A 25,000-nucleotide genomic window follows, 5' to 3' on the forward strand; every position below is an offset into this window, starting at 1 on the left:
AATAGTAATTTTGTAAATTGTAGCGCTAATTCACTGGAAGCATTTGAGGGAAAATATTTTCTGAACGTCACGCGCCGATGTAAAATGCTGTTTTTATATATAAATATGAACTTTATCGAACAAAAAATGCATGTATTGTGTAACCTGATGTCCTAGGAGTGTCATCTGATGAATATCGTCAAAGGTTAGTGCTGCATTTAGCTGTGTTTTGGGTATTTGTGATGCATGCTAGTTGCTTTGAAAATGGCAGTGTGATTATTTTGGGCTGGGTACTCTCCTAACACAATCTAATGTTTTGCTTTTGCTGTAAAGCCTTTTTGAAGTCGGACAACGTGGTTCGATTCAGGAGAGGTGTATCTATAAAATGGTGTAAAATAGTCATATGTTTGAGAAATTGAAGTTATAGCATTTATGAGGTATTTGTATTTCGCGCGATGCGATTCTACTGGCTGTTGACTAGGGTGGGACGCAAGCGTCCCAGGTTCCCAGACAGGTTAAGAACAAGTTGTCCGTGATTGAGTGTCCCGGTACACAAAATGTTTGATCCTTATGTACTATTGAGTCCAAATGGGACTTCAGTCTGTTAGAGAGGACCTTGGCAAATATCTTATAGTCTGCACAGAGTAATGCCACAGGCCTCCAGTTCTTAAGTTCACAAAAATCCCTTTTTTTGGGCAGGAGAGTCAGAGCCGCATGACGGCAGCTCATCGGCAACTCTCCTACTCCGACGCATTCACGTAACACGCAAAAGAAGTCCTGTCCAATTATTCCCCAGAATTATTTATAAAACTCCACCGGGAGTCCATCCACCCCCGGTGCACGACTGGGGGACATCTGGGTTATGGCCTCTGCCAGTTCATGGGACAACAGAGGAATGTCCATTTCATCCCTCTGTGCCAGAGAGAGCTTAGGGAGTCCTGCGAACAAGACCTGAGCACACATAGGATCACACACTTCTGCCCTATACAACTCAGTATAAAACTCCACAGTCTGCTCCCGCATCTCACCCACCACAGAGGTCACCCGCCCATCAGACAGCCATAGACAATGCATACCCTTGGCTTCACTGCTCTGTCTTTCCAAACCAAAGAAGAAGGAGCTGGGAGCATCTATCTCTTTGAGCATGGAGAACCTAGCTCTTACAAGTGCTCCCTTTGCTTTAACCTGGAAAAAACTGCCCAGGTCCCTACGTAATTCAGCTAAATTAGCCTGGAGGCCTACATTGCCTTGCCCCACCATCTCTACCTCCATCTCACTAATACACCGCTCTAGTTCCCCAAATACTCTCCTAGCCTCTGAGGATGAGAAAGCTGTGTACTGTTGACAGAAAAGCCGAATTTGGACTTTCCCCACATCCCACCATTGACTCAGAGACTAATTATCCTCTCTTTGCTGCCCCCACCTTTCCCAAATGGTCTGGAAACCTGAGCAAAAGGTGGCATCTTGTAAGAGCTTTACATTGAATTTCCAATAGGATGCCTGCCGGGGCCCTGGTGAAATAGACAGCCGAGTCATGGTTATGTGATGATCGGAAAACCCCACTGGGAGAATGGTAGCGCCCAACAGCCTATTGCTCCGATTCCTAGACATATAAAACCGATCAAGTCGGGCTGCACTCACCCTAGCCCCAAAAACCTTCACCCATGTATACTTTCTTGTGTTTGGATGTTTAGTTCTCCAAACATCCACTAGGTCGAACTGATTAATGATGTCCCTTAACTTCGTTGGGATAGGGGGCAGTATTTTCACGGCCGGATAAAAAACGTACCCGATTTAATCTGGTTACTACTCCTGCCCAGAAACTAGAATATGCATATATTAGTAGATTTGGATAGAAAACACTCTAAAGTTTCTAAAACTGTTTGAATGGTGTCTGTGAGTATAACAGAACTCATATGGCAGGCCAAAACCTGAGAAGATTCCATACAGGAAGTGCCCTGTCTGACAATTTGTTGTCCTTCTGTTGCATCTCTATCGACATTACAGCATCTGTGCTGTAACATGACACTTTCTAAGGCTTCCATTGGCTCTCTAAAGCCGCCAGAAAGTGGAATGGGGTGTCGCTAGCGGAACGTCTGTCCTCAACACTCCCACTGACACTGAATGAGGCTCTTCCCCATTTCTGTCTTTTGTAAAATCCATTGTACAGTTCCAGTCCTCGCCAACCACCAGCGTCTCCTCAGGCGCTACCTGTGAGAGTTCCTGTCTAAGATTCCAAAATAGAACCCCTCTTTCTCTCCCTGTGTTAGGCGCATACACATTTATAAAGACAAAACCCATGTTGTTAACAAGGAGCCTACCCCTACACACCTCCTTTGAGGAACACATTTTTACAGACAGACCCGGTGCAAAAAGGACTGCCACCCCTGCACTAAGATTTGTCCCATGGCTCAACACACTTGCCCCTTTCCACCAGAACCTCCAATCAACTTCATTCAACACATCACTATGTGTCTACTGCAGAAACAACACCTGTACTTGTTTTTGTTTTACATATTCACCCAACACACTCCTCTTTCCCTCATCTCTGGCCCCATTTATATTGAGCGAGCCTACCCGAAGAGTCTCCATATGAAGTGGGAGAAAAGCCAGCAGAGAAAAAGACCAATAGCAAAGCTCAAAAAGCCCCAGTGTCAGAAAGAAAATACACTGCTCAAAAAAAGGGAACACTAAAATAACACATCCTAGATCTGAATGAATGAAATAATCTTATTAAATACTTTTTTCTTTACATAGTTGAATGTGCTGACAACAAAATCACACAAAAATAATCAATGGAAATCCAATTTATCAACCCATGGAGGTCTGGATTTGGAGTCACACTCAAAATTAAAGTGGAAAACCACACTACAGGCTGATCCAACTTTGATGTAATGTCCTTAAAACAAGTCAAAATGAGGCTCAGTAGTGTGTGTGGCCTCCACGTGCCTGTATGACCTCCCTACAACACATGAGAATGCTCCTGATGAGGTGGCGGATGGTCTCCTGAGGGATCTCCTCCCAGACCTGGACTAAAGCATCCGCCAACTCCTGGACAGTCTGTGGTGCAACGTGGCGTTGGTGGATGGAGCGAGACATGATGTCCCAGATGTGCTCAATTGGATTCAGGTCTGGGGAACGGGCGGGCCAGTCCATAGCATCAATGCCTTCCTCTTGCAGGAACTGCTGACACACTCCAGCCACATGAGGTCTAGCATTGTCTTGCATTAGGAGGAACCCAGGGCCAACCGCACCACCATATGGTCTCACAAGGGGTCTGAGGATCTCATCTCGGTACCTAATGGCAGTCAGGCTACCTCTGGCGAGCACATGGAGGGCTGTGCGGCCCCTCAAAGAAATGCCATCCCACACCATGACTGACCCACCGCCAAACCGGTCATGCTGGAGGATGTTGCAGGCAGCAGAAGTTTCTCCACGGCGTCTCCAGACTCTGTCACGTCTGTCACATGTGCTCAGTGTGAATCTGCTTTCATCTGTGAAGAGCACAGGGCGCCAGTGGCGAATTTGCCAATCTTGGTGTTCTCTGGCAAATGCCAAACGTCCTGCACGGTGTTGGGCTGTAAGCACAACCCCCACCTGTGGACGTCGGGCCCTCATACCACCCTCATGGAGTCTGTTTCTGACCGTTTGAGCAGACACATGCACATTTGTGGCCTGCTGGAGGTCATTTTGCAGGGCTCTGGCAGTGCTCCTCCTGCTCCTCCTTGCACAAAGGCGGAGGTAGCGGTCCTGCTGCTGGGTTGTTGCCCTCCTACGGCCTCCTCCACGTCTCCTGATGTACTGGCCTGTCTCCTGGTAGCGCCTCCATGCTCTGGACACAACACTGACAGACACAGAAAATCTTCTTGCCACAGCTCGCATTGATGTGCCATCCTGGATGAGCTGCACTACCTGAGCCACTTGTGTGGGTTGTAGACTCCGTCTCATGCTACCACTAGAGTGAAAGCACCGCCAGCATTCAAAAGTGACCAAAACATCAGCCAGGAAGCATAGGAACTGAGAAGTGGTCTGTGGTCACCACCTGCAGAACCACTCCTTTATTGGGGGTGTCTTGCTAATTGCCTATAATTTCCACCTGTTTTCTATTCCATTTGCACAACAGCATGTGAAATTTATTGTCAATCAGTGTTGCTTCCTAAGTGGACAGTTTGATTTCACAGAAGTGTGATTGACTTGGAGTTACATTGTGTTGTTTAAGTGTTCCCTTTATTTTTTTGAGCAGTGTATATATCTAAACAGTGTCTGAAGGTAGACCCTTACACACTGTTGTGACCCACTTCCTCAACCTAAACCGTTTCCTGGGTGAGAGGACACCATGCCCCTCATTTTTCACAGCATGTTGTACTGATCGTATAAACTTTCTTGGATCAGAGAAAAAAGCCTCAAGATTAACTTTTTTCCCCTTGGTCTCATTCAGGAACCTTGTCAGTTCTCTCAATGTGTACTTAGACCCCTCTGCTTGACTGGCTGTCAGCTCCGGGCCCATTGAAGAGGAGTCTGAAAAAAATACCTCCTCATCCTCTTCCTCAGACTCACTTTCCTCCTCATCTCTATCTCCCACCCTGAACACCTGCTCTTCCTCTCTGGTCAGGGCATCCCCCCCAGCAACAGGCAAAGTTTCCATTGTTCCTTTGACCACACCCTTTTTCCTTTTCCACTTGACACCCTCCTCCTCCCCCTAGTCTCTTACACTTCCCCACTATACTCTCCTCATCCACTAGCATAACCTGACTAGACCTAGCATCCTCTACACCACCCTCCATAGCATGACTAGACCAGCCTCATCTACACCACCATCCATAACATGACTAGACCCAGCCTCATCTACACCACCATCTCTAGCCTGACTAGACCCAGCCTCAGCTACCCCACCATCTCTAGCCTGACTAGGCCCAGCCTCAGCTACCCCACCAACCCTGGCATGACTAGGCCCAGCCTCTGCTGTCTGCATCTCATTACCCCTGCACTTTGACCTCGATTTCCCCCACTGGCGCTTGTACCCTCACCTTGTCTACGGCCTTTATGTGGGCATGCAAAGCTCTTATGCCCCAAATCCCCACACTCAAAACACCGTAGAATATCTGTGCTGGCAAACCCTGCATAGAGCCCCTCCCCATGCCTCACTTTAAAATGCACATTTAGCTGTTGCTCATTGTTATTCAGAAACATAAACACTTGCCTCTGGAACTAAACAACGTGCTTAACAGCAGCTGCCTGAAAACCTGCCGACACGAAAACCACTAGCAAACTTACCAAAACGACTCAGCTCTTACCTGATTTGATCATCCGTAATAAACGGAGGCAAATTTGCAACTACCACCCTGGTCGAGGGGGTAAAGAGAGGTAAAACTGGCACCAACACATCCCTTACAAATATTCCACTAGCAATTATCCTACCAACCAAATTTTCTCTTTTCATGAACACCACCACAGCTTTGTTCATTCTAGAAGCAGAATGTATAAATTCAGCTCCTACCTGTTCACCGACCGCGAGCAGAACCTCCTCCACCTGAACTCCATTCTCAGGAACACACCTGTATCCATGTCGTATCGACAGCGTCTCCTCCACCTTAACTCCATTCTCAGGAACACACCTGAATCCATGCTGTATCGACAGCGTCTCCTCCACCTTAACTCCATTCTCAGGAACACACCTGAATCCATGCCGTATCGACAGCGTCTCCTCCACCTTAACTCCATTCTCAGGAACACACCTGAATCCATGTCGTATCGACAGCGTCTCCTCCACCTTAACTCCATTCTCAGGAACACACCTGAATCCATGCCGTATCGACAGCATCTCCTCCACCTTAACTCCATTCTCAGGAACACACCTGAATCCATGCCGTATCGACAGCGTCTCCTCCACCTTAAATCCATTCTCAGGAACACACCTGAATCCATGCCGTATCGACAGCATCTCCTCCACCTTAACTCCATTCTCAGGAACACACCTGAATCCATGCCGTATCGAGAGCATCTCCTCCACCTTAAATCCATTCTCAGGAACACACCTGAATCCATGCCGTATCGACAGCGTCTCCTCCACCTTAACTCCATTCTCAGGAACACACCTGAATCCATGCCGTATCGACAGCGTCTCCTCTACCTTAACTCCATTCTCAGGAACACACCTGAATCCATGCCGTATCGACAGCATCTCCTCTACCTTAACTCCATTCTCAGGAACACACCTGAATCCATGCCGTATCGACAGCGTCTCCTCCGCGCTAGGCTGAGAAGCCATCGCACACACCACACCTTCCAAACCCCAGGAAACTTACTCTGTCCTCTTCCACCCTAACTTTGAAAAACCTGTGGATACCGCTAAAACAAATAGAGCATTAACCCTCCACCATAGAAATAAAATGTAAAGAAAAGACCAAGAAAATAATCTAGAAAGTTAGTTAGGACAGAGCCCTCCACACCAAACACTCAAACTCCAAAAAACTCCCAGCATGCACTGCAAGAGAGAGGCTCAGGTGGACCACTCCAACCTGCATCACAGCTGTCACTCACTCTCTCTTATGTCACACAGACATACTCCTGTTACATAGCCCAAGCATTGCCTGTGGGACTTTACAAAAAGAGAGAGAGTGGTACCAGTTTGACTGGGAATGTTGTGTGCCTGAACCAAAGCTACAGACAGGCTCATCACACAGACATTGTGGCCCTGGAGGCTTGGTGTTTGACACATGAGTTGTGTCCTACAATCGCTTCTGTTGTTCACTACTGTCAGAAGTGTCTCCACAGAGATCAGGGACAGGTCAGAGAGGATGTTGATGGCTTTGGTTGGTCCAGTTACAGCCAGTTTTCCAAAATAACACACACCAACAAAGGGACCTGACTCACAATCTCTGGCCAGACAGAGTCTACATGCTGCTACATTCTGCTACTGGCCAGACAGAGTCTCCATGCTGCTACATACTGCTACTGGCCAGACAGAGTCTCCATGCTGCTACATACTTCAACTGGCCAGACATAGTCTCCATACTGCTACATACTGCTACTGGCCAGACATAGTCTCCATACTGCTACATACTGCTACTGGCCAGACAGTCTCCATACTGCTACATACTGCTACTGGCCAGACAGAGTCTCTATACTTCTACTGGCCAGACAGAGTCTCCATACTGCTACATACTGCTACTGGCCAGACAGAGTCTCCATACTGCTACATACTGCTACTGGCCAGACATAGTCTCCATACTGCTACTGGCCAGACAGAGTCTCCATTCTGCTACTGGCCAGACAGAGTCTCCATACTGCTACATACTGCTACTGGCCAGACAGAGTCTCCATACTGCTACTGGCCAGACAGAGTCTCCATTCTGCTACTGGCCAGACAGAGTCTCCATACTGCTACTGGCCAGACAGAGTCTCCATACTGCTACATCATCTCTTATAAATGAGTTATTAATCACACACACACACACACACACACACACACACACACACACACACACACACACACACACACACACACACACACACACACACACACACACACACACACACACACACACACACACACACACACACACACACACACACAAACCTTGACAACCAAAAGCAAGTACTTAACAGTTTACATCCTAACATAACCATCAACATAATGAAAATCCACTCAACTCCGGTCAACCCACCATAACATACCAACAATATTCACAACAGCCAAACACTACAGACATAACCCCAGTATTCACAACAGCCAAACACTACAGACATAACCCCAGTATTCACACAAGCCAAACACTAGACATAACCCCAGTATTCACAACAGCCAAACACTACAGACATAACCCCAGTATTCACAACAGCCAAACACTACAGACATAACCCCAGTATTCACAACAGCCAAACACTACAGACATAACCCCCAGTATTCACAACAGCCAAACACTACAGACATAACCCCAGTATTCACAACAGCCAAACACTACAGACATAACCCCAGTATTCACAACAGCCAAACACTACAGACATAACCCCAGTATTCACAACAGCCAAACACTACAGACATAACCCCCAGTCTTCACAACAGCCAAACACTACAGACATAACCCCCAGTATTCACAACAGCCAAACACTACAGACATAACCCCCAGTATTCACAACAGCCAAACACTACAGACATAACCCCCAGTATTCACAACAGCCAAACACTACAGACATAACCCCCAGTATTCACAACAGCCAAACACTACAGACATAACCCCCAGTATTCACAACAGCCAAACACTACAGACATAACCCCCAGTATTCACAACCGCCAAACACTACAGACATAACCCCCAGTATTCACAACAGCCAAACACTACAGACATAACCCCCAGTATTCACAACAGCCACACACTACAGACATAACCCCCACATCACACATACATTCTATGGCATGATTATAACACAGACACACACACAGACAATCCAGTGAGAGTGTGAGAGGTAGCCAACAGTAGTACGTACAGGACATATTGAAGAGGAAGAATCGGCTGTGGCAGACACAGAAGCACTGGCAGACCCAGTCTCTGCTCACCACAGCTCGCCCTCTCTCCTCCATCTCCTCCTCCTCTGTCTCTCACCTGTCCAGATACCCCCCCTCTGTCTCACCCACACCTCCCCCTCATCTCCAGTGTCATCCCCAGTAACCTACACCACTAAGCAGCAGCAGGAGAGTGCAGGGTAGTTCATCTTTAACAAGCTTCCAGAAGACTGAGAGACTGGCTGGGTGGATCCATAAACATCCAGAACACCAGGGGTCACTGAGATCAGGGAGGCTGTCTACACCAGGCCTCCAGAACACCAGGGGTCATTGAGATCAGGGAGGCTGTCTACACCAGGCCTCCAGAACACCAAGGGTCACTGAGATCAGGGAGGCTGTCTACACCAGGCCTCCAGAACACCAGGGATCACTGAGATCAGGGAGGCTGTCTACACCAGGCCTCCAGAACACCAGGGGTCACTGAGATCAGGGAGGCTGTCTACACCAGGCCTCCAGAACACCAGGGGTCATTGAATCAGGGAGGCTGTCTACACCAGGCCTCCAGAACACCAGGGGTCACTGAGATCAGGGAGGCTGTCTACACCAGACCTACAGAACACTAGGGGTCAATGAGATCAGGGAGGCTGTCTACACCAGGCCTCCAGAACACCAGGGGTCATTGAGATCAGGGAGGCTGTCTACACCAGGGGTCACTGAGATCAGGGAGGCTGTCTACACCAGGCCTCCAGAACACCAGGGGTCACTGAGATCAGGGAGGCTGTCTACACCAGGGGTCACTGAGATCAGGGAGGCTGTCTACACCAGGCCTCCAGAACACCAGGGGTCACTGAGATCAGGGAGGCTGTCTACACCAGGCCTCCAGAACACCAGGGGTCACTGAGATCAGGGAGGCTGTCTACACCAGGCCTACAGAGCACTAGGGGTCACTGAGATCAGGGAGGCTGTCTACACCAGGCCTCCAGAACACCAGGGGTCACTGAGATCAGGGAGGCTGTCTACACCAGACCTACAGAACACTAGGGGTCACTGAGATCAGGGAGGCTGTCTACACCAGGGGTCATTGAATCAGGGAGGCTGTCTACACCAGGCCTCCAGAACACCAGGGGTCACTGAGATCAGGGAGGCTGTCTACACCAGACTTACAGAACACTAGGGGTCACTGAGATCAGGGAGGCTGTCTACACCAGGGGTCATTGAGATCAGGGAGGCTGTCTACACCAGACTTACAGAACACTAGGGGTCATTGAGATCAGGGAGGCTGTCTACACCAGACTTACAGAACACTAGGGGTCACTGAGATCAGGGAGGCTGTCTACACCAGGGGTCATTGAGATCAGGGAGGCTGTCTACACCAGGCCTCCAGAACACCAGGGGTCACTGAGATCAGGGAGGCTGTCTACACCAGACCTACAGAACACCAGGGGTCACTGAGATCAGGGAGGCTGTCTACACCAGACCTACAGAACACTAGGGGTCACTGAGATCAGGGAGGCTGTCTACACCAGACCTACAGAACACTAGGGGTCACTGAGATCAGGGAGGCTGTCTACACCAGGCCTCCAGAACACCAGGGGTCACTGAGATCAGGGAGGCTGTCTACACCAGGCCTCCAGAACACCAGGGGTCACTGAGGTCAGGGAGGCTGTCTACACCAGACCTACAGAACACCAGGGGTCACTGAGATCAGGGAGGCTGTCTACACCAGACCTACAGAACACTAGGGGTCACTGAGATCAGGGAGGCTGTCTACACCAGACCTACAGAACACTAGGGGTCACTGAGATCAGGGAGGCTGTCTACACCAGGCCTCCAGAACACCAGGGGTCACTGAGATCAGGGAGGCTGTCTACACCAGGCCTCCAGAACACCAGGGGTCACTGAGGTCAGGGAGGCTGTCTACACCAGACCTACAGAACACCAGGGGTCACTGAGATCAGGGAGGCTGTCTACACCAGACCTACAGAACACTAGGGGTCACTGAGATCAGGGAGGCTGTCTACACCAGGGGTCATTGAATCAGGGAGGCTGTCTACACCAGGCCTCCAGAACACCAGGGGTCACTGAGATCAGGGAGGCTGTCTACACCAGGCCTCCAGAACACCAGGGGTCACTGAGATCAGGGAGGCTGTCTACACCAGACTTACAGAACACTAGGGGTCACTGAGATCAGGGAGGCTGTCTACACCAGGGGTCATTGAGATCAGGGAGGCTGTCTACACCAGGCCTCCAGAACACTAGGGGTCAATGAGATCAGGGAGGCTGTCTACACCAGGCCTCCAGAACACCAGGGGTCATTGAATCAGGGAGGCTGTCTACACCAGGCCTCCAGAACATCAGGGGTCATTGAGATCAGGGAGGCTGTCTACACCAGGGATCACTGAGATCAGGGAGGCTGTCTACACCAGGCCTCCAGAACACCAGGGGTCACTGAGATCAGGAAGGGGGCCTCATTTGTCAACTGTGCACAAACGTCTTACTAAATTCTGGCATACGTGGAGATTCTAGGATTTGCGTGCGGCAGAAATTATTGAGATTTAACAAACTGTCGCAGGCAACATATAGGCATGTTTTCATTGATAAGTCTGAGCCATATTATATTTGTGCACTGGTTAAGGAGCGCTACAACCTAGCCTGGAAAACGCCCTCCACTCACCTTTTATGCTAACAAAAACACCCTAATTAGCTGTAGGCCATGATTTGGAAATGTCGGAACTGGGCCATGTCCGTTTCTAAAAGAAAGCGGAATATCAAATTTGATCACATTTCTGTAGAGGTGTGGGCAGAATGTTTTCATCTTTTTCAGTTACTTTTTTTTACTAAAAGTGCATGTCACCTATAACGAGTGCTAAACACTGCCAGCGCATTCTGTAAGATCGATTGTCTATCGAACGATTTAAAAGTAAATGCTGCCTACAGCCCACACTTCTCTGCAAAAGATGAATTGTTCTTCAATATTTTGTTTATCAATACGTCTCCTTAAACATGTTATTATGTCCAGCTCCTATTGCACAGTAATACTGTAGCCTACCCATACTGACATAGGCTACAAGTCTATTTACCAGTCATGTCAGAAAAGGAGAGACAAGCCCTGCAATATGACATTGATTTAGACCTATATAATAAAAACAAAATAAATATATTCGGTGACATGATGCTATGCGATCTCCTAATCAATGACAAATGCATCTGTTCTATCATTAGACCCATGATGCAATGTTTTTATTAGCCTACCATTATTATAATTCCCGGGATTCAAACACCTCCATTTCCTCCAAAATAACAATATTTTTATTAGCCTACCATTATTATAATTCCCGGGATTCAAACACCTCCATTTCCTCCAAAATAACAATATTTGCTTCCAAAGCAGTTGATCAACCACTAGAAGTTGAGCGTGCGCATGGTCTAAGATTTGCGCGGAGATACGCACCTTTGATAAATGAGGCCCCAGGCCTCCAGAACACCAGGGACCAGACGTGAGGAATAGTGAGGAGTGGCAAGACGCCTGAGGTACTGTGAAGCTCAGGCCCAATTCCAAATCAACCCCTACACCCTAAACACTACACTGAAACCTAATCCCTACACCCCGACCTACTCCATCAACACTTCTATTGATGGAAGAGGTTTGAATAGGTGGTAATAACCAATATGGCTATTACCATATAACTTACAGCACAGCTATCTAACCCTCTTAGAGCTCATCACATATGGGTCAATTTGGATTGAGTGTAGGACCTGATCTTTGGCAGTTCAGTCTGTGGTATATTGCCACTTCATACAAGCTTAAACGAAATGGCACTTCAACAGCCTATCGACATGTTTCCTTTTCATCATAGTGTGTGTGAATTGTGTGAGAGAGGTAGTGAGTGTGTGTGTGTGTCTGTGTGTTTGTATAAGCATTAACAAGCACTGCAGAAGAGAGGGTGTCTATCCCTTGACATCATGGCATCTGCTAAGCAAACACACACACTGTTAATTTGATCTCTGCCGCAGTCACCTCAGGCGGTGTGTGTGTGTGTGGGGGGGGGGGGGGGGGGGGCTCTGAGATTTTCCCATATGCAGTGTGTGACGTGTTTCTGTGATTGGAGTTGTGTGTGCGGTCTGTGTGTGCGTGCGTGTGTGTTTATTAGTCAGATAAAAACAATAGAACTGGAAGAATGGGCCCTGGGGAGAACTATTCAATGACTTATTTTAATTAAAAGAGGAGAGTGAAGATGGGGAAAACAAAACTCCACTGTTGGACTCCACTGTTACTGTAATGACTGGGAAGAGAGGACTCCACTGTTACTGTAATGACTGGGAAGAGAGGACTCCACTGTTACTGTAATGACTGGGAAGAGAGGACTGCACTGTTACTGTAATGACTGGGAAGAGAGGACTCCACTGTTACTGTAATGACTGGGAAGAGAGGACTCCACTGTTACTGTAATGACTGGGAAGAGAGGACTCCACTGTTACTGTAATGACTGGGAAGAGAGGACTCCACTGTTACTGTAATGACTGGGAAGAGAGGACTCCACTGTTACTGTAATGACTGGGAAGAGAGGACTCCACTGTTACTGTAATGACTGGGAAGAGAGGACTCCACTGTTACTGTAATGACTGGGAAGAGAGGACTCCACTGTTACTGTAATGACTGGGAAGAGAGGACTCCACTGTTACTGTAATGACTGGGAAGAGAGGACTCCACCGTTACTGTAATGACTGGGAAGAGAGGACTCGCTGTTATTGTAATGACTGGGAAGAGAGGACTCCACTGTTACTGTAATGACTGGGAAGAGAGGACTCCACCGTTACTGTAATGACTGGGAAGAGAGGACTCCACTGTTACTGTAATGACTGGGAAGAGAGGATTCCACCGTTACTGTAATGACTGGGAAGAGAGGACTGCACTGTTACTGTAATGACTGGGAAGAGAGGACTGCACTGTTACTGTAATGACTGGGAAGGGAGGACTCCACTGTTACTGTAATGACTGGGAAGAGAGGACTCCACCGTTACTGTAATGACTGGGAAGAGAGGACTCCACTGTTACTGTAATGACTGGGAAGAGAGGACTCCACTGTTACTGTAATGACTGGGAAGAGAGGACTCCACTGTTACTGTAATGACTGGGAAGAGAGGACTCCACTGTTACTGTAATGACTGGGAAGAGAGGACTCCACTGTTACTGTAATGACTGGGAAGAGAGGACTCCACTGTTACTGTAATGACTGGGAAGAGGGGACTCCACTGTTACTGTAATGACTGGGAAGAGAGGACTCCACTGTTACTGTAATGACTGGGAAGAGAGGACTCCACTGTTACTGTAATGACTGGGAAGAGAGGACTCCACTGTTACTGTAATTACTGGGAAGAGAGGACTCCACTGTTACTGTAATGACTGGAAGAGAGGACTCCACTGTTACTGTAATGACTGGGAAGAGAGGACTCCACTGTTACTGTAATGACTGGGAAGAGAGGACTCCACTGTTACTGTAATGACTGGGAAGAGAGGACTCCACTGTTACTGTATTGACTGGGAAGAGAGGACTGCACTGTTACTGTAATGACTGGGAAGAGAGGACTCCACTGTTACTGTAATGACTGGGAAGAGAGGACTGCACTGTTACTGTAATGACTGGGAAGAGAGGACTCCACTGTTACTGTAATGACTGGGAAGAGAGGACTCCACTGTTACTGTAATGACTGGGAAGAGAGGACTTCACTGTTACTGTAATGATTGGGAAGAGAGGACTCCACTGTTACTGTAATGACTGGGAAGAGAGGACTGCACTGTTACTGTAATGACTGGGAAGAGGGGCCTCCACTGTTACTGTAATGACTGGGAAGAGATGACTTCACTGTTACTGTAATGACTGGGAAGAGAGGACTCCACTGTTACTGTAATGACTGGGAAGAGAGGACTCCACTGTTACTGTAATGACTGGGAAGAGAGGACTCCACTGTTACTGTAATGACTGGGAAGAGAGGACTCCACTGTTACTGTAATGACTGGGAAGAGAGGACTGCACTGTTACTGTAATGACTGGGAAGAGAGGACTCCACTGTTACTGTAATGACTGGGAAGAGAGGACTCCACTGTTACTAAATAATGATTGGGAAGAGAGGACTCCACCGTTACTGTAATGACTGGGAAGAGAGGAATCCACTGTTACTGTAATGACTGGGAAGAGAGGACTCCACTGTTACTGTAATGACTGGGAAGAGAGGACTCCACTGTTACTATAATGACTGGGAAGAGAGGACTCCACTGTTACTGTAATGACTGGGAAGAGAGGACTCCACTGTTACTGTAATGACTGGGAAGATAGGACTCCACTGTTACTGTAATGACTGGGAAGAGAGGACTCCACTGTTACTGTAATGACTGGGAAGAGAGGACTCCACTGTTACTGTAATGACTGGGAAGAGAGGACTCCACTGTTACTGTAATGACTGGGAAGAGAGGACTCCACTGTTACTGTAATGACTGGGAAGAGAGGACTCCACTGTTACTGTAATGACTGGGAAGAGAGGACTCCACTGTTACTGTAATGACTGGGAAGAGAGGACTCCACTGTTACTGTAATGACTGGGAAGAGAGGACTCCACTGTTACTAAAATGACTGGGAAGAGAGGACTCCACTGTTACTGTAATGACTGGGAAGAGAGGACTCCACTGTTACTGTAATGACTGGGAAGAGAGGATTCCACTGTTACTGTAATGACTGGGAAGAGAGGACTCCACTGTTACTGTAATGACTGGGAAGAGAGGACTCCACTGTTACTATAATGACTGGGAAGAGAGGACTCCACTGTTACTGTAATGACTGGGAAGAGAGGACTCCACTGTTACTGTAATGACTGGGAAGAGAGGACTCCACTGTTTACTGTAATGACTGGGAAGAGAGGACTCCACTGTTACTGTAATGACTGGGAAGAGAGGACTCCACTGTTACTGTAATGACTGGGAAGAGAGGACTCCACTGTTACTGTAATGACTGGGAAGAGAGGACTGCACTGTTACTGTAATGACTGGGCAAACCTGCTGTGATTGAAGAGAGAGTGAGAGAGAAAACATTCTGTTGGTGAACATAGAAAGAGATAACTAGGTGAACATAGAGAGAACTATGAGGTTAGTTTTGACGATAACAGAATGACAGGACAGTAAATGTGGACCGACAGACAGAGAGCCCCACTACTCTGATTCACCTGCATTATTCACGACATAGTAGATCACCTCAAGACCTGTCGCCATTTTAGGGTTAATATCCACAATTTCAATTCAGGGCATTCAGTCAAAGTGAATTAAAATTCCAATCAGAATCATTGAAAGTAAGTGCCACCTATTCTAACCTCAGTTTGACTGAAATGAAATGGAATTGACCCCACCTCGAATGACAGGCTCCCTTTCCCTCCTGGCCATAATGAAATGGAATTGACCCCACCTCGAATGACAGGCTCCATTTCCCTCCTGGTCATAATGAAATGGAATTGATCCCACCTCGAATGACAGATTCCCTTTTCCTCCTGGTCATAATGAAATGGAATTGACCCCACCTCGAATGACAGGCTCCCTTTTCCTCCTGGTCATAATGAAATGGAATTGACCCCACCTCGAATGACAGGCTCCCTTTCCCTCCTGGTCATAATGAAATGGAATTGATCCCACCTCGAATGACAGGCTCCCTTTTCCTCCTGGCCATAATGAAATGGAATTGACCCCACCTCGAATGACAGACTCCCTTTTCCTCCTGGTCATAATGAAATGGAATTGACCCCACCTCGAATGACAGGCTCCCTTTTCCTCCTGGCCATAATGAAATGGAATTGACCCCACCTCGAATGACAGGCTCCATTTCCCTCCTGGTCATATTGAAATGGAATTGACCCCACCTCGAATGACAGGCTCCCTTTTCCTCCTGGTCATAATGAAATGGAATTGACCCCACCTCGAATGACAGGCTCCCTTTTCCTCCTGGTCATAATGAAATGGAATTGACCCCACCTCGAATGACAGGCTCCCTTTTCCTCCTGGTCATAATGAAATGGAATTGACCCCACCTCGAATGACAGGCTCCCTTTTCCTCCTGGTCATAATGAAATGGAATTGACCCCACCTCGAATGACAGGCTCCCTTTTCCTCCTGGTCATAATGAAATGGAATTGACCCCACCTCGAATGACAGGCTCCCTTTTCCTCCTGGCCATAATGAAATGGAATTGACCCCACCTCGAATGACAGGCTCCCATTCCCTCCTGGCCATAATGAAATGGAATTGACCCCACCTCGAATGACAGGCTCCCTTTTCCTCCTGGTCATAATGAAATAGAATTGACCCCACCTCGAATGACAGACTCCCTTTTCCTCCTGGTCATAATGAAATGGAATTGACCCCACATAGCATGACAGGCTCCCTTTTCCTCCTGGTCATAATGAAACGGAATTGACCCCACCTCGAATGACAGGCTCCCTTTTCCTCCTGGTCATAATGAAACGGAATTGACCCCACCTCGAATGACAGACTCCCTTTTCCTCCTGGCCATAATGAAATGGAATTGACCCCACCTCGAATGACTGGCTCCCTTTTCCTCCTGGTCATAATGAAATGGAATTTACTTCATATAGGGCTTTCTCATGTTGTCTATATTTGGCCACCTCCCTTACACACCCACCCCACCCCACCCCACCCCACCTCACACACACACACACACACACACACACACACACACACACACACACACACACACACACACACACACACACACACACACACACACACACACACACACACACCCCACCCCACCTCCCTCCCTCACACACTCTCTCTCTCTCACCTCCGTCCTGAGTGCTGAGGACATTGAGCGCGAACAGCATGGCATTGGAGAATGTGGTGGCTTCCTCCTTGCTGGCAAAGTTGAGTCCGTAGACCTGGCGGGCATCACGCCACTGGTGGAAGGTGGGCGTGGCCTGGTTATACTTCAGCCCCTTCACTATGGAGTAGTTGATCACCACCTGGAGGTAAGAGATGGAGTGGAGAGATGGTCAATGGTTACTTTCAAGGCCATTTCAGATCAATGTGTGTGTGTGTGTGTGTGTGTGTGTGTGTGTGTGTGTGGGTGTGTGTGTGTGTGTGTGTGTGTGTGTGTGTGTGTGCGTGCGTGCGTGTGTACCTCTACCTGCTGGTCTTGTAGTTTGACTCCCACCACGCGGAAGGTGTTGTTGGCAGTGTTGTGGTAGATGTTGATGCGGCTGAAGCCCTGCTGGCCTGGCTTAATGGGAACCCACTTCTTACTACTGTCATCATACACCATGACAGAAGCTCGCGCCTGGCAGATACTCTGCTCACTGAAACAGGAAGAGAGAAACTATTAGTTCATCATTTAATCAATCAATCAATTGATCTGTCGGTTGGTCTACCTAGCCGTAACCCTAACCCTGTCATCATACACCATGACGGAGGTTCTCGCCTGGCAGATACCCTGCTCACTGAAACAGGAAGAGAAAAATATGTAAGTCGCTCTGGATAAGAGCGTTTGCTAAATGACTTAAATGTAAATGTAAATGTAAAAACAAAGTCCATCACTTGAATCAATCAATCAGTTGATCAATATGAACCCTAACCCTTACTGCTGTCATCAGACACCATCACAGAGGCTCTCCCTGGCAGAGATACTCAAGAGTCAATCGGGAGAAAATCAATAAATTCTTTGATCATCAGTTAATCAACCAATGCCACCATTTTGTTTGATTTAAATAGGCTATAACAAAGGAATAGGAACAGGATAAAGCACTGCATAGTTGCATTATAAGACCAATCCAGCTGTAATCATGTGACTGATTGAAAAGCCTGTAATCACAAGATGTAAAGGAGTTGGATATGCTAAAGAAGACAACAACCCAACCTTCTTACCTAGTGTAGCATTAATAGCATAAATCAAACCTCATTAGCCATATACAGTGCTAGACCAGAGTCTGCTGCTACTGGTAGAAATGTGTGTGTGTGTGTGTGTGTGTGTCTCCAGTTTGGGCCTGCCTCCTTCCCATCTGACAGCATTCAACACAGCCCACTGAGGCTCTCTCTCTTCAATGACCTTCACCGGAGAGGAGAGACAGAGAGGAGAGACAGAGGAAAGACAGAGGAGAGAAAGAGAGGAGAGACAGAGAGGAGAGACAGAGAGGAGAGACAGAAGAGAGACAGAGGAAAGACAGAGAGGAAAGACAGAGAGGAGAGACAGAGAGGAGAGACAGAGAGGAGACAGAAGAGAGACAGAGAGGAGAGACAGGAGAAACAGATTAGAGACAGAGGAGAGACAGATAGGAGAGACAGAGAGGAGAGACAGAGTGGAGACAGAAGAGAAACAGAGAGGAGAGACAGAGGAGAGGCAGAGAGGAGAGGCAGATGGGAGAGACAGAGAGGAGAGACAGAGTGGAGACAGAAGAGAAACAGAGAGGAGATACAGAGGAGAGGCAGAGAGGAGAGGCAGAAAGGAGAGGCAGAGAGGAGAGACAGAGGAGAGAGAGAGGAGAGATAAAGGACAGACAGAGAGGAAAGAGAGGAGAGACAGAGGAGAGAGAGAGAGAGAGGAGAGACAGAAGAGAGCGAAGAGAGGCATAGGAGAGACAGAGAGGAGAGAGAGAGGTCGAGACAGAGTTGAAAGACAGAGGAGAGACAGAGAGGAGACAGAAGAGAAACAGAGAGGAGAGGCAGAGAGGAGAGACAGAGAGGAGAGACAGAGAGGAGAGACAGAGTGGAGAGGAAAGGAGTGAGAAAGGGAAATAAAGGGGAGTGGGAGAGGAGATATTGAAAAGTATGGAAGGAGAGGTGAGACGGAGAAAAGATGGAATGAGTTTAGATAGTTTAGATAGTTTAGGACTATTAACCCTGGAGCTATTAACCCTGGAGCTATTAACCCTGGACTATTAACCCTGGACTATTAACCCTGGAATATTAACCCTGGACTATTAACCCTGGAGCTATTAACCCTGGACTATTAACCCTGGACTATTAACCCTGGACTATTAACCCTGGAATATTAACCCTGGACTATTAACCCTGGAGCTATTAACCCTGGAGCTATTAACCCTGGACTATTAACCCTGGAGCTATTAACCCTGGACTATTAACCCTGGACTATTAACCCTGGAATATTAACCCTGGAGCTATTAACCCTGGAGCTATTAACCCTGGACTATTAACCCTGGACTATTAACCCTGGAATATTAACCCTGGACTATTAACCGTGGAGCTATTAACCCTGGACTATTAATCCTGGACTATTAACCCTGGACTATTAACCCTTGACTATTAACCCTGGACTATTAAACCTGGACTATTAACCCTGGACTATTAACCCTGGACTATTAACCCTGGACTATTAACCCTGGACTATTAACCCTGGACTATTAACCCTGGACTATTAACCCTGGACTATTAACCCTGGACTATTAACCCTGGACTATTAACCCTGGAGCTATTAACCCTGGACTATTAACCCTGGAGCTATTAACCCTGGACTATTAACCCTGGACTATTAACCCTGGAGCTATTAACCCTGGACTATTAACCCTGGACTATTAACCCTGGACTATTAACCCTGGACTATTAACCCTGGACTATTAACCCTGGACTATTAACCCTGGACTATTAACCCTGGACTATTAACCCTGGACTATTAACCCTGGAGCCTACAGTGATTTGAGGTCTTGTGATTGTAAAGTCCTATAGTAGATGCTGCTGGTTGAGTCAACAACCCTGCTTCCATAAAAACACAACACAAACACACTGTCATTTACTTTCCATGAAAGCACTGCACATTTTTGAGAAAGCCTTGGTTATAAATAAGCACACATCTTAGGGTGAGAGTGAAGCTACACACACATTGCATTAGGACGGTGGAAGTGATGCTATACACACATTGCATTAGGACGGTGGAAGTGATGCTACACACACATTGCATTAGGACGGTGGAAGTGATGCTATACACACATTGCATTAGGACGGTGGAAGTGATGCTATACACACATTGCATTAGGACAGTGGAAGTGATGCTATACACACATTGCATTAGGACAGTGGAAGTGATGCTACACACACATTGCATTAGGACAGTGGAAGTGATGCTACACACACATTGCATTAGGACAGTGGAAGTGATGCTACACACACATTGCATTAGGACAGTGGAAGTGATGCTATACACACATTGCATTAGGACGGTGGAAGTGATGCTACACACATTGCATTAGGACGGTGGAAGTGATGCTATACACATATTGCATTAGGACAGTGGAAGTGATGCTACACACACATTGCATTAGGACAGTGGAAGTGATGCTATACACACATTGCATTAGGACAGTGGAAGTGATGCTACACACATTGCATTAGGACGGTGGAAGTGATGCTATACACACATTGCATTAGGACGGTGGAAGTGATGCTATACACACATTGCATTAGGACGGTGGAAGTGATGCTATACACACATTGCATTAGGACGGTGGAAGTGATGCTATACACACTTGTCATTATCGGTTTCCATCTTAACAGGCTTTAAATTAGCCAGTGTACCAGCAAGGCAGTGAGTTGTTTCATTTATTTAATTTAACTCGGCGGCTGAGTTCATTTTTAAAAGGAGTTCTTGGCAATCGCCTCACCCCACCAGCATGAATAAATGAGACTCTCATATGAAAAGAGAACGAGAGAGACAGCAAGATCGAGAAGAAGAGAACGAGAGAGAAGAGAAGAGAAGAAAGAGAGAGAGAAGGAGAAGAGTGAGAGAGAAAGAAGAGAGAGGGGGAGAAGTAGGAGAGCGAGAGAGAGAAAGAGGAAGAGAAAGACAGACAGGCTACAGAGAGAAAGAGAGATGAGTTGAGACATTGAACAAACCGTTCTGTAACTGACCGTTCAGGGGCAGACACACCACCTGACCCACCTGTTGAAGCATGTAAAATATGTCTCTGAGACATAAGTTAGGTGTTTCTGTTTGCACCTTGACAGGAGAAGCAGCAGCAAGCTATAACTGAGTGGAGTTTTCCGTTGACGCAAAAACACACACACACACACACACACACACACACACACACACACACACACACACACACACACACACACACTTGAAATACCATCCTGTACTCTGGAGAAAGCCCAGGGATGTACCTCTGGAGAAAGCCCAGGGATGTACCTCTGGAGAAAGCCCAGCGATGTACCTCTGGAGAAAGCCCAGGGATGTACCTCTGGAGAAAGCCCAGGGATGTACCTCTGGAGAAAGCCCAGGGATGTACCTCTGGAGAAAGCCCAGGGATGTACCTCTGGAGAAAGCCCAGGGATGTACCTCTGGAGAAAGCCCAGGTATGTACCTCTGGAGAAAGCCCAGGGATGTACCTCTGGAGAGAGAGTGAGAGAGAGGGTGATGTATATATTTTTGTTTATAGCCAGCTGAATGAGAGAGAGAGAGGGGGATAGAGAGAGCAAGAGAGAGATAGAGGGAAAGAGGGAGGGAGCTGCATTTCTCTGTTTCCAGCTAGCTGAATGAGAGAGTCATGCTGTGCTCTCATCACTATAATCACCAGCTTCACAGGTTTTATTCCCCACTCTAATTCTGACACAACACCGGTGCTCTGGGCTAAATATACTCTTTTATCATCAGTTCCCTGATCAGAGTGAGCAGACACGCTACCTATTCAAAGCATGCATACACACACACACGCAGTATGGATGGACACACAATCTCACTCTCTCCCTCGCAAACACACACCAAAATCTGACGTACACTTGAAATGGACACGCCACCCACTCGAAGCCTCGTCACACTGGGACCAGAGATAATGATCAGAGTAGTGAATCTACCTGCTCCACGTTCCAGGTATACAGGACCATACTACTGTAGGGATTACAAAGGACCTGAAAGGCTCTCTAGGAATCCACTCAAAACTGCAACAAAATGTAGACGATAAAATATTTTTAGACTAAAACATTTTTTTATACAATGTAATCTTCATTAAAGAAAATGTTAAATAGAGTGGTGTGCCTTTAGTCATGCCAGTAAGGAACAAACATTTACACTGTCCCTTCATTCTCACAAATGACCACCAACAACCAGAGAGGTTGATATGAGGAGTGAAAATCAGCCAAAACAAGGCAGAAAGGACAGTAGGAGAGATGAGCAGGCTGGGAAAATCAGTAACTTAAGAATCAGTCCTCTCCTGGAGCTGATTTACACATATCTCTCTCTCTGTGTGTGTGTGTGTGTGTGTGTGTGTGTGTGTGTGTGTGTGTGTGTGTGTGTGTGTGTGTGTGTGTGTGTGTGTGTGTGTGTGTGTGTGTGTGAGAGAGAGTACTGGGTCTTAATATATTCTGTCAGTGTAAACCTTGGGGCCACATATGTTCCTCTTCAGTTTCCAGAGTGTGTCTCTGGAAATCTCAAGGCTATACTTCTGCTGTTAGGACCTCAAGCGGAGTAACATTACAGCACTGTCCAAGGGAATCTCCAGCAGAATCAGGTCACACACACACACACACCCGGCTCAAAGGGAGCTCTAGTCACAGCACTCAAGGTCACGTTTACTGCACAGGTCCTGATTCTAGTTTAAATAATGACAACTCAGTCAATCTCAAAATCTCTAGCAAGTCAGTAATTGTTCCCAGAAAAAAGTGTTGCTGTAGTGAATGTCAATATCAGTATCAACTCAGTGTGTCTGTCTGGTAGAAATGATTCCACACTACTACTGTACTCTCTTCATTCTGTTACAGGTTATTAGAGTGGAGAGGAACTGAAACTCTCTCTCTCTGTTCCTCTTTCCTTCTCTCCCTCCCGCTCTCTCTTTTCCTCTCTCCCTCTAGTAATGCAAACAGCAATGAAAGGTCTACTAAGCATTAACCCAAGGCACTTCACATAACCCTGACAGAGAGAGAGAGAGAGAGAGAGAGAGAGAGAGAGAGAGAGAGAGAGAGACACAGAGAGAGACACAGAGAGAGACAGAGAGAGAGAGAGAGAGAGAGAGAGAGAGAGAGAGAGAGAGAGAGCGATGGAGACAAAGAAAGAAGGAGAGACAGAGAGAGAGAGAGATAGAGATGGAGAGACAGAGAGAGATGGAGACGGAGGGAGAGAGAGAGAGAGATGGAGACAAAGAAAGAAGGAGAGAGAAACAGAGAGAGAGAGACAGAGAGAAAGAGAGCGAGCGATGGAGACAAAGAAAGAAGGAGAGAGACAGAGAGAGAGAGAGAGAGAGAGAGAGAGAGCGATGGAGACAAAGAAAGAAGGAGAGAGAGAGAGAGAGAGATAGAGACGGAGAGACAGAGAGAGCGAGAGATGGAGACGGAGGGAGAGAGAGAGAGATGGAGACAAAGAAAGAAGGAGAGAGACAGAGTGAGAGAGAGAGATAGAGACAGAGAGAGAGAGAGATGGAGACAAAGAAAGAAGGAGAGAGACAGAGAGAGAGAGATTGACAAATTGACACAAACGCAGAACAACGCCAAATCCATGAGAAGTTGAATGGATTAGAAAAAGCTATAAAGGACAATCAAAACCCATTGGACTCCCCAATTACTGACCAGGAGCTTTATAAGAAACTTCAGGCTCTCAAATTTAAAAAAGCATGCGGACCTGATGGCATCCTAAATGAGATGCTCAAACTCACTAGTGCAAAATTTCAATTGGCTATATTAAAACTGTTTAATTTGACCCTGAGTGTAGGTTATTTCCCTGACATCTGGAATCAAGTACTCATAACCCCAATCTTTAAGAACGGACACAAATTTGACCCTAACAATTACAGAGGCATTTGTGTGAACAGGTACCTGGGGAAGGTTTTCTGTAGTATTATAAATGTAAGAGTTCTAAACTTCCTTAATAAGCACAATGTCTTGAGTAAAAGCCAAATTGGATTTATACCAAAACATCGCACAACTGATCATATTTACACCTTACACATTCTATTTGGCATACTGGACTGTTCTACAAAGTTATTGAAAGTGGTGTAGGGGGTAAAACATATGACATAATTAAATCAATGTATACTGGCAATACGTGCAGCATTAAAATTGGTAAGAAAAGAACAGAATTCTTTAACCAGGGGCGGGGCCTTCGTCAGGGTTGCAATCTGAGCCCTGCACTCTTCAATATTTACATTAACCAATTGGCCACTATTCTAGAAAAATCCTCAGCCCCTGGTGTTAGTCTCCACAATTCAGAAGTTAAATGCCTACTCTTCGCAGATGACCTATGCCTGCTGTCACCCACAGCACATGGCCTACAGCAGAGCCTGTACCTGCTAGAGCAGTACTGCCAGACCTGGGCCCTGGCAGTAAACCCCAAAAAGACTAAAATAATGATTTTCCAGAGAAGATCCAGATCTCAGGGAATTAGACCAAAGTTCTCAATTGGTACAAAATATATAGAGTACTGTACACACTACAATTACTTAGGTTTAAAAATAAGCTCAACTGGACACCTTAATGAGGCAGTGAATGAACTGAGAGAGAAAGCACACAGGGCATTCTACGCCATTAAA

At 46.9% G+C, this 25,000-nt stretch overlaps 1 protein-coding gene across 4 annotated transcripts in view; it reads right to left on the reverse strand.

Moving 5' to 3' along the window:
- LOC115171829 (ena/VASP-like protein) overlaps positions 1–25,000 on the reverse strand; it is a 134,037-nt gene that overhangs the window by 31,376 nt on the left and 77,661 nt on the right. For 3 of the 4 annotated variants that reach the window (XM_029729105.1, XM_029729034.1, XM_029729246.1), the window contains exons 2-3: positions 17,659–17,833; positions 17,323–17,500 (exon numbers count right to left, since the gene is read on the reverse strand). In XM_029729105.1, the coding sequence (XP_029584965.1) occupies positions 17,323–17,500; positions 17,659–17,833 (353 nt within the window). The remainder of the gene's footprint in view (positions 1–17,322; positions 17,501–17,658; positions 17,834–25,000) is intronic. The other variant, XM_029729195.1, reaches the window with a different exon arrangement.

This window comes from Salmo trutta, chromosome 1, assembly GCF_901001165.1.
Source record: "Salmo trutta chromosome 1, fSalTru1.1, whole genome shotgun sequence".
NCBI lineage: Eukaryota > Metazoa > Chordata > Actinopteri > Salmoniformes > Salmonidae > Salmo > Salmo trutta.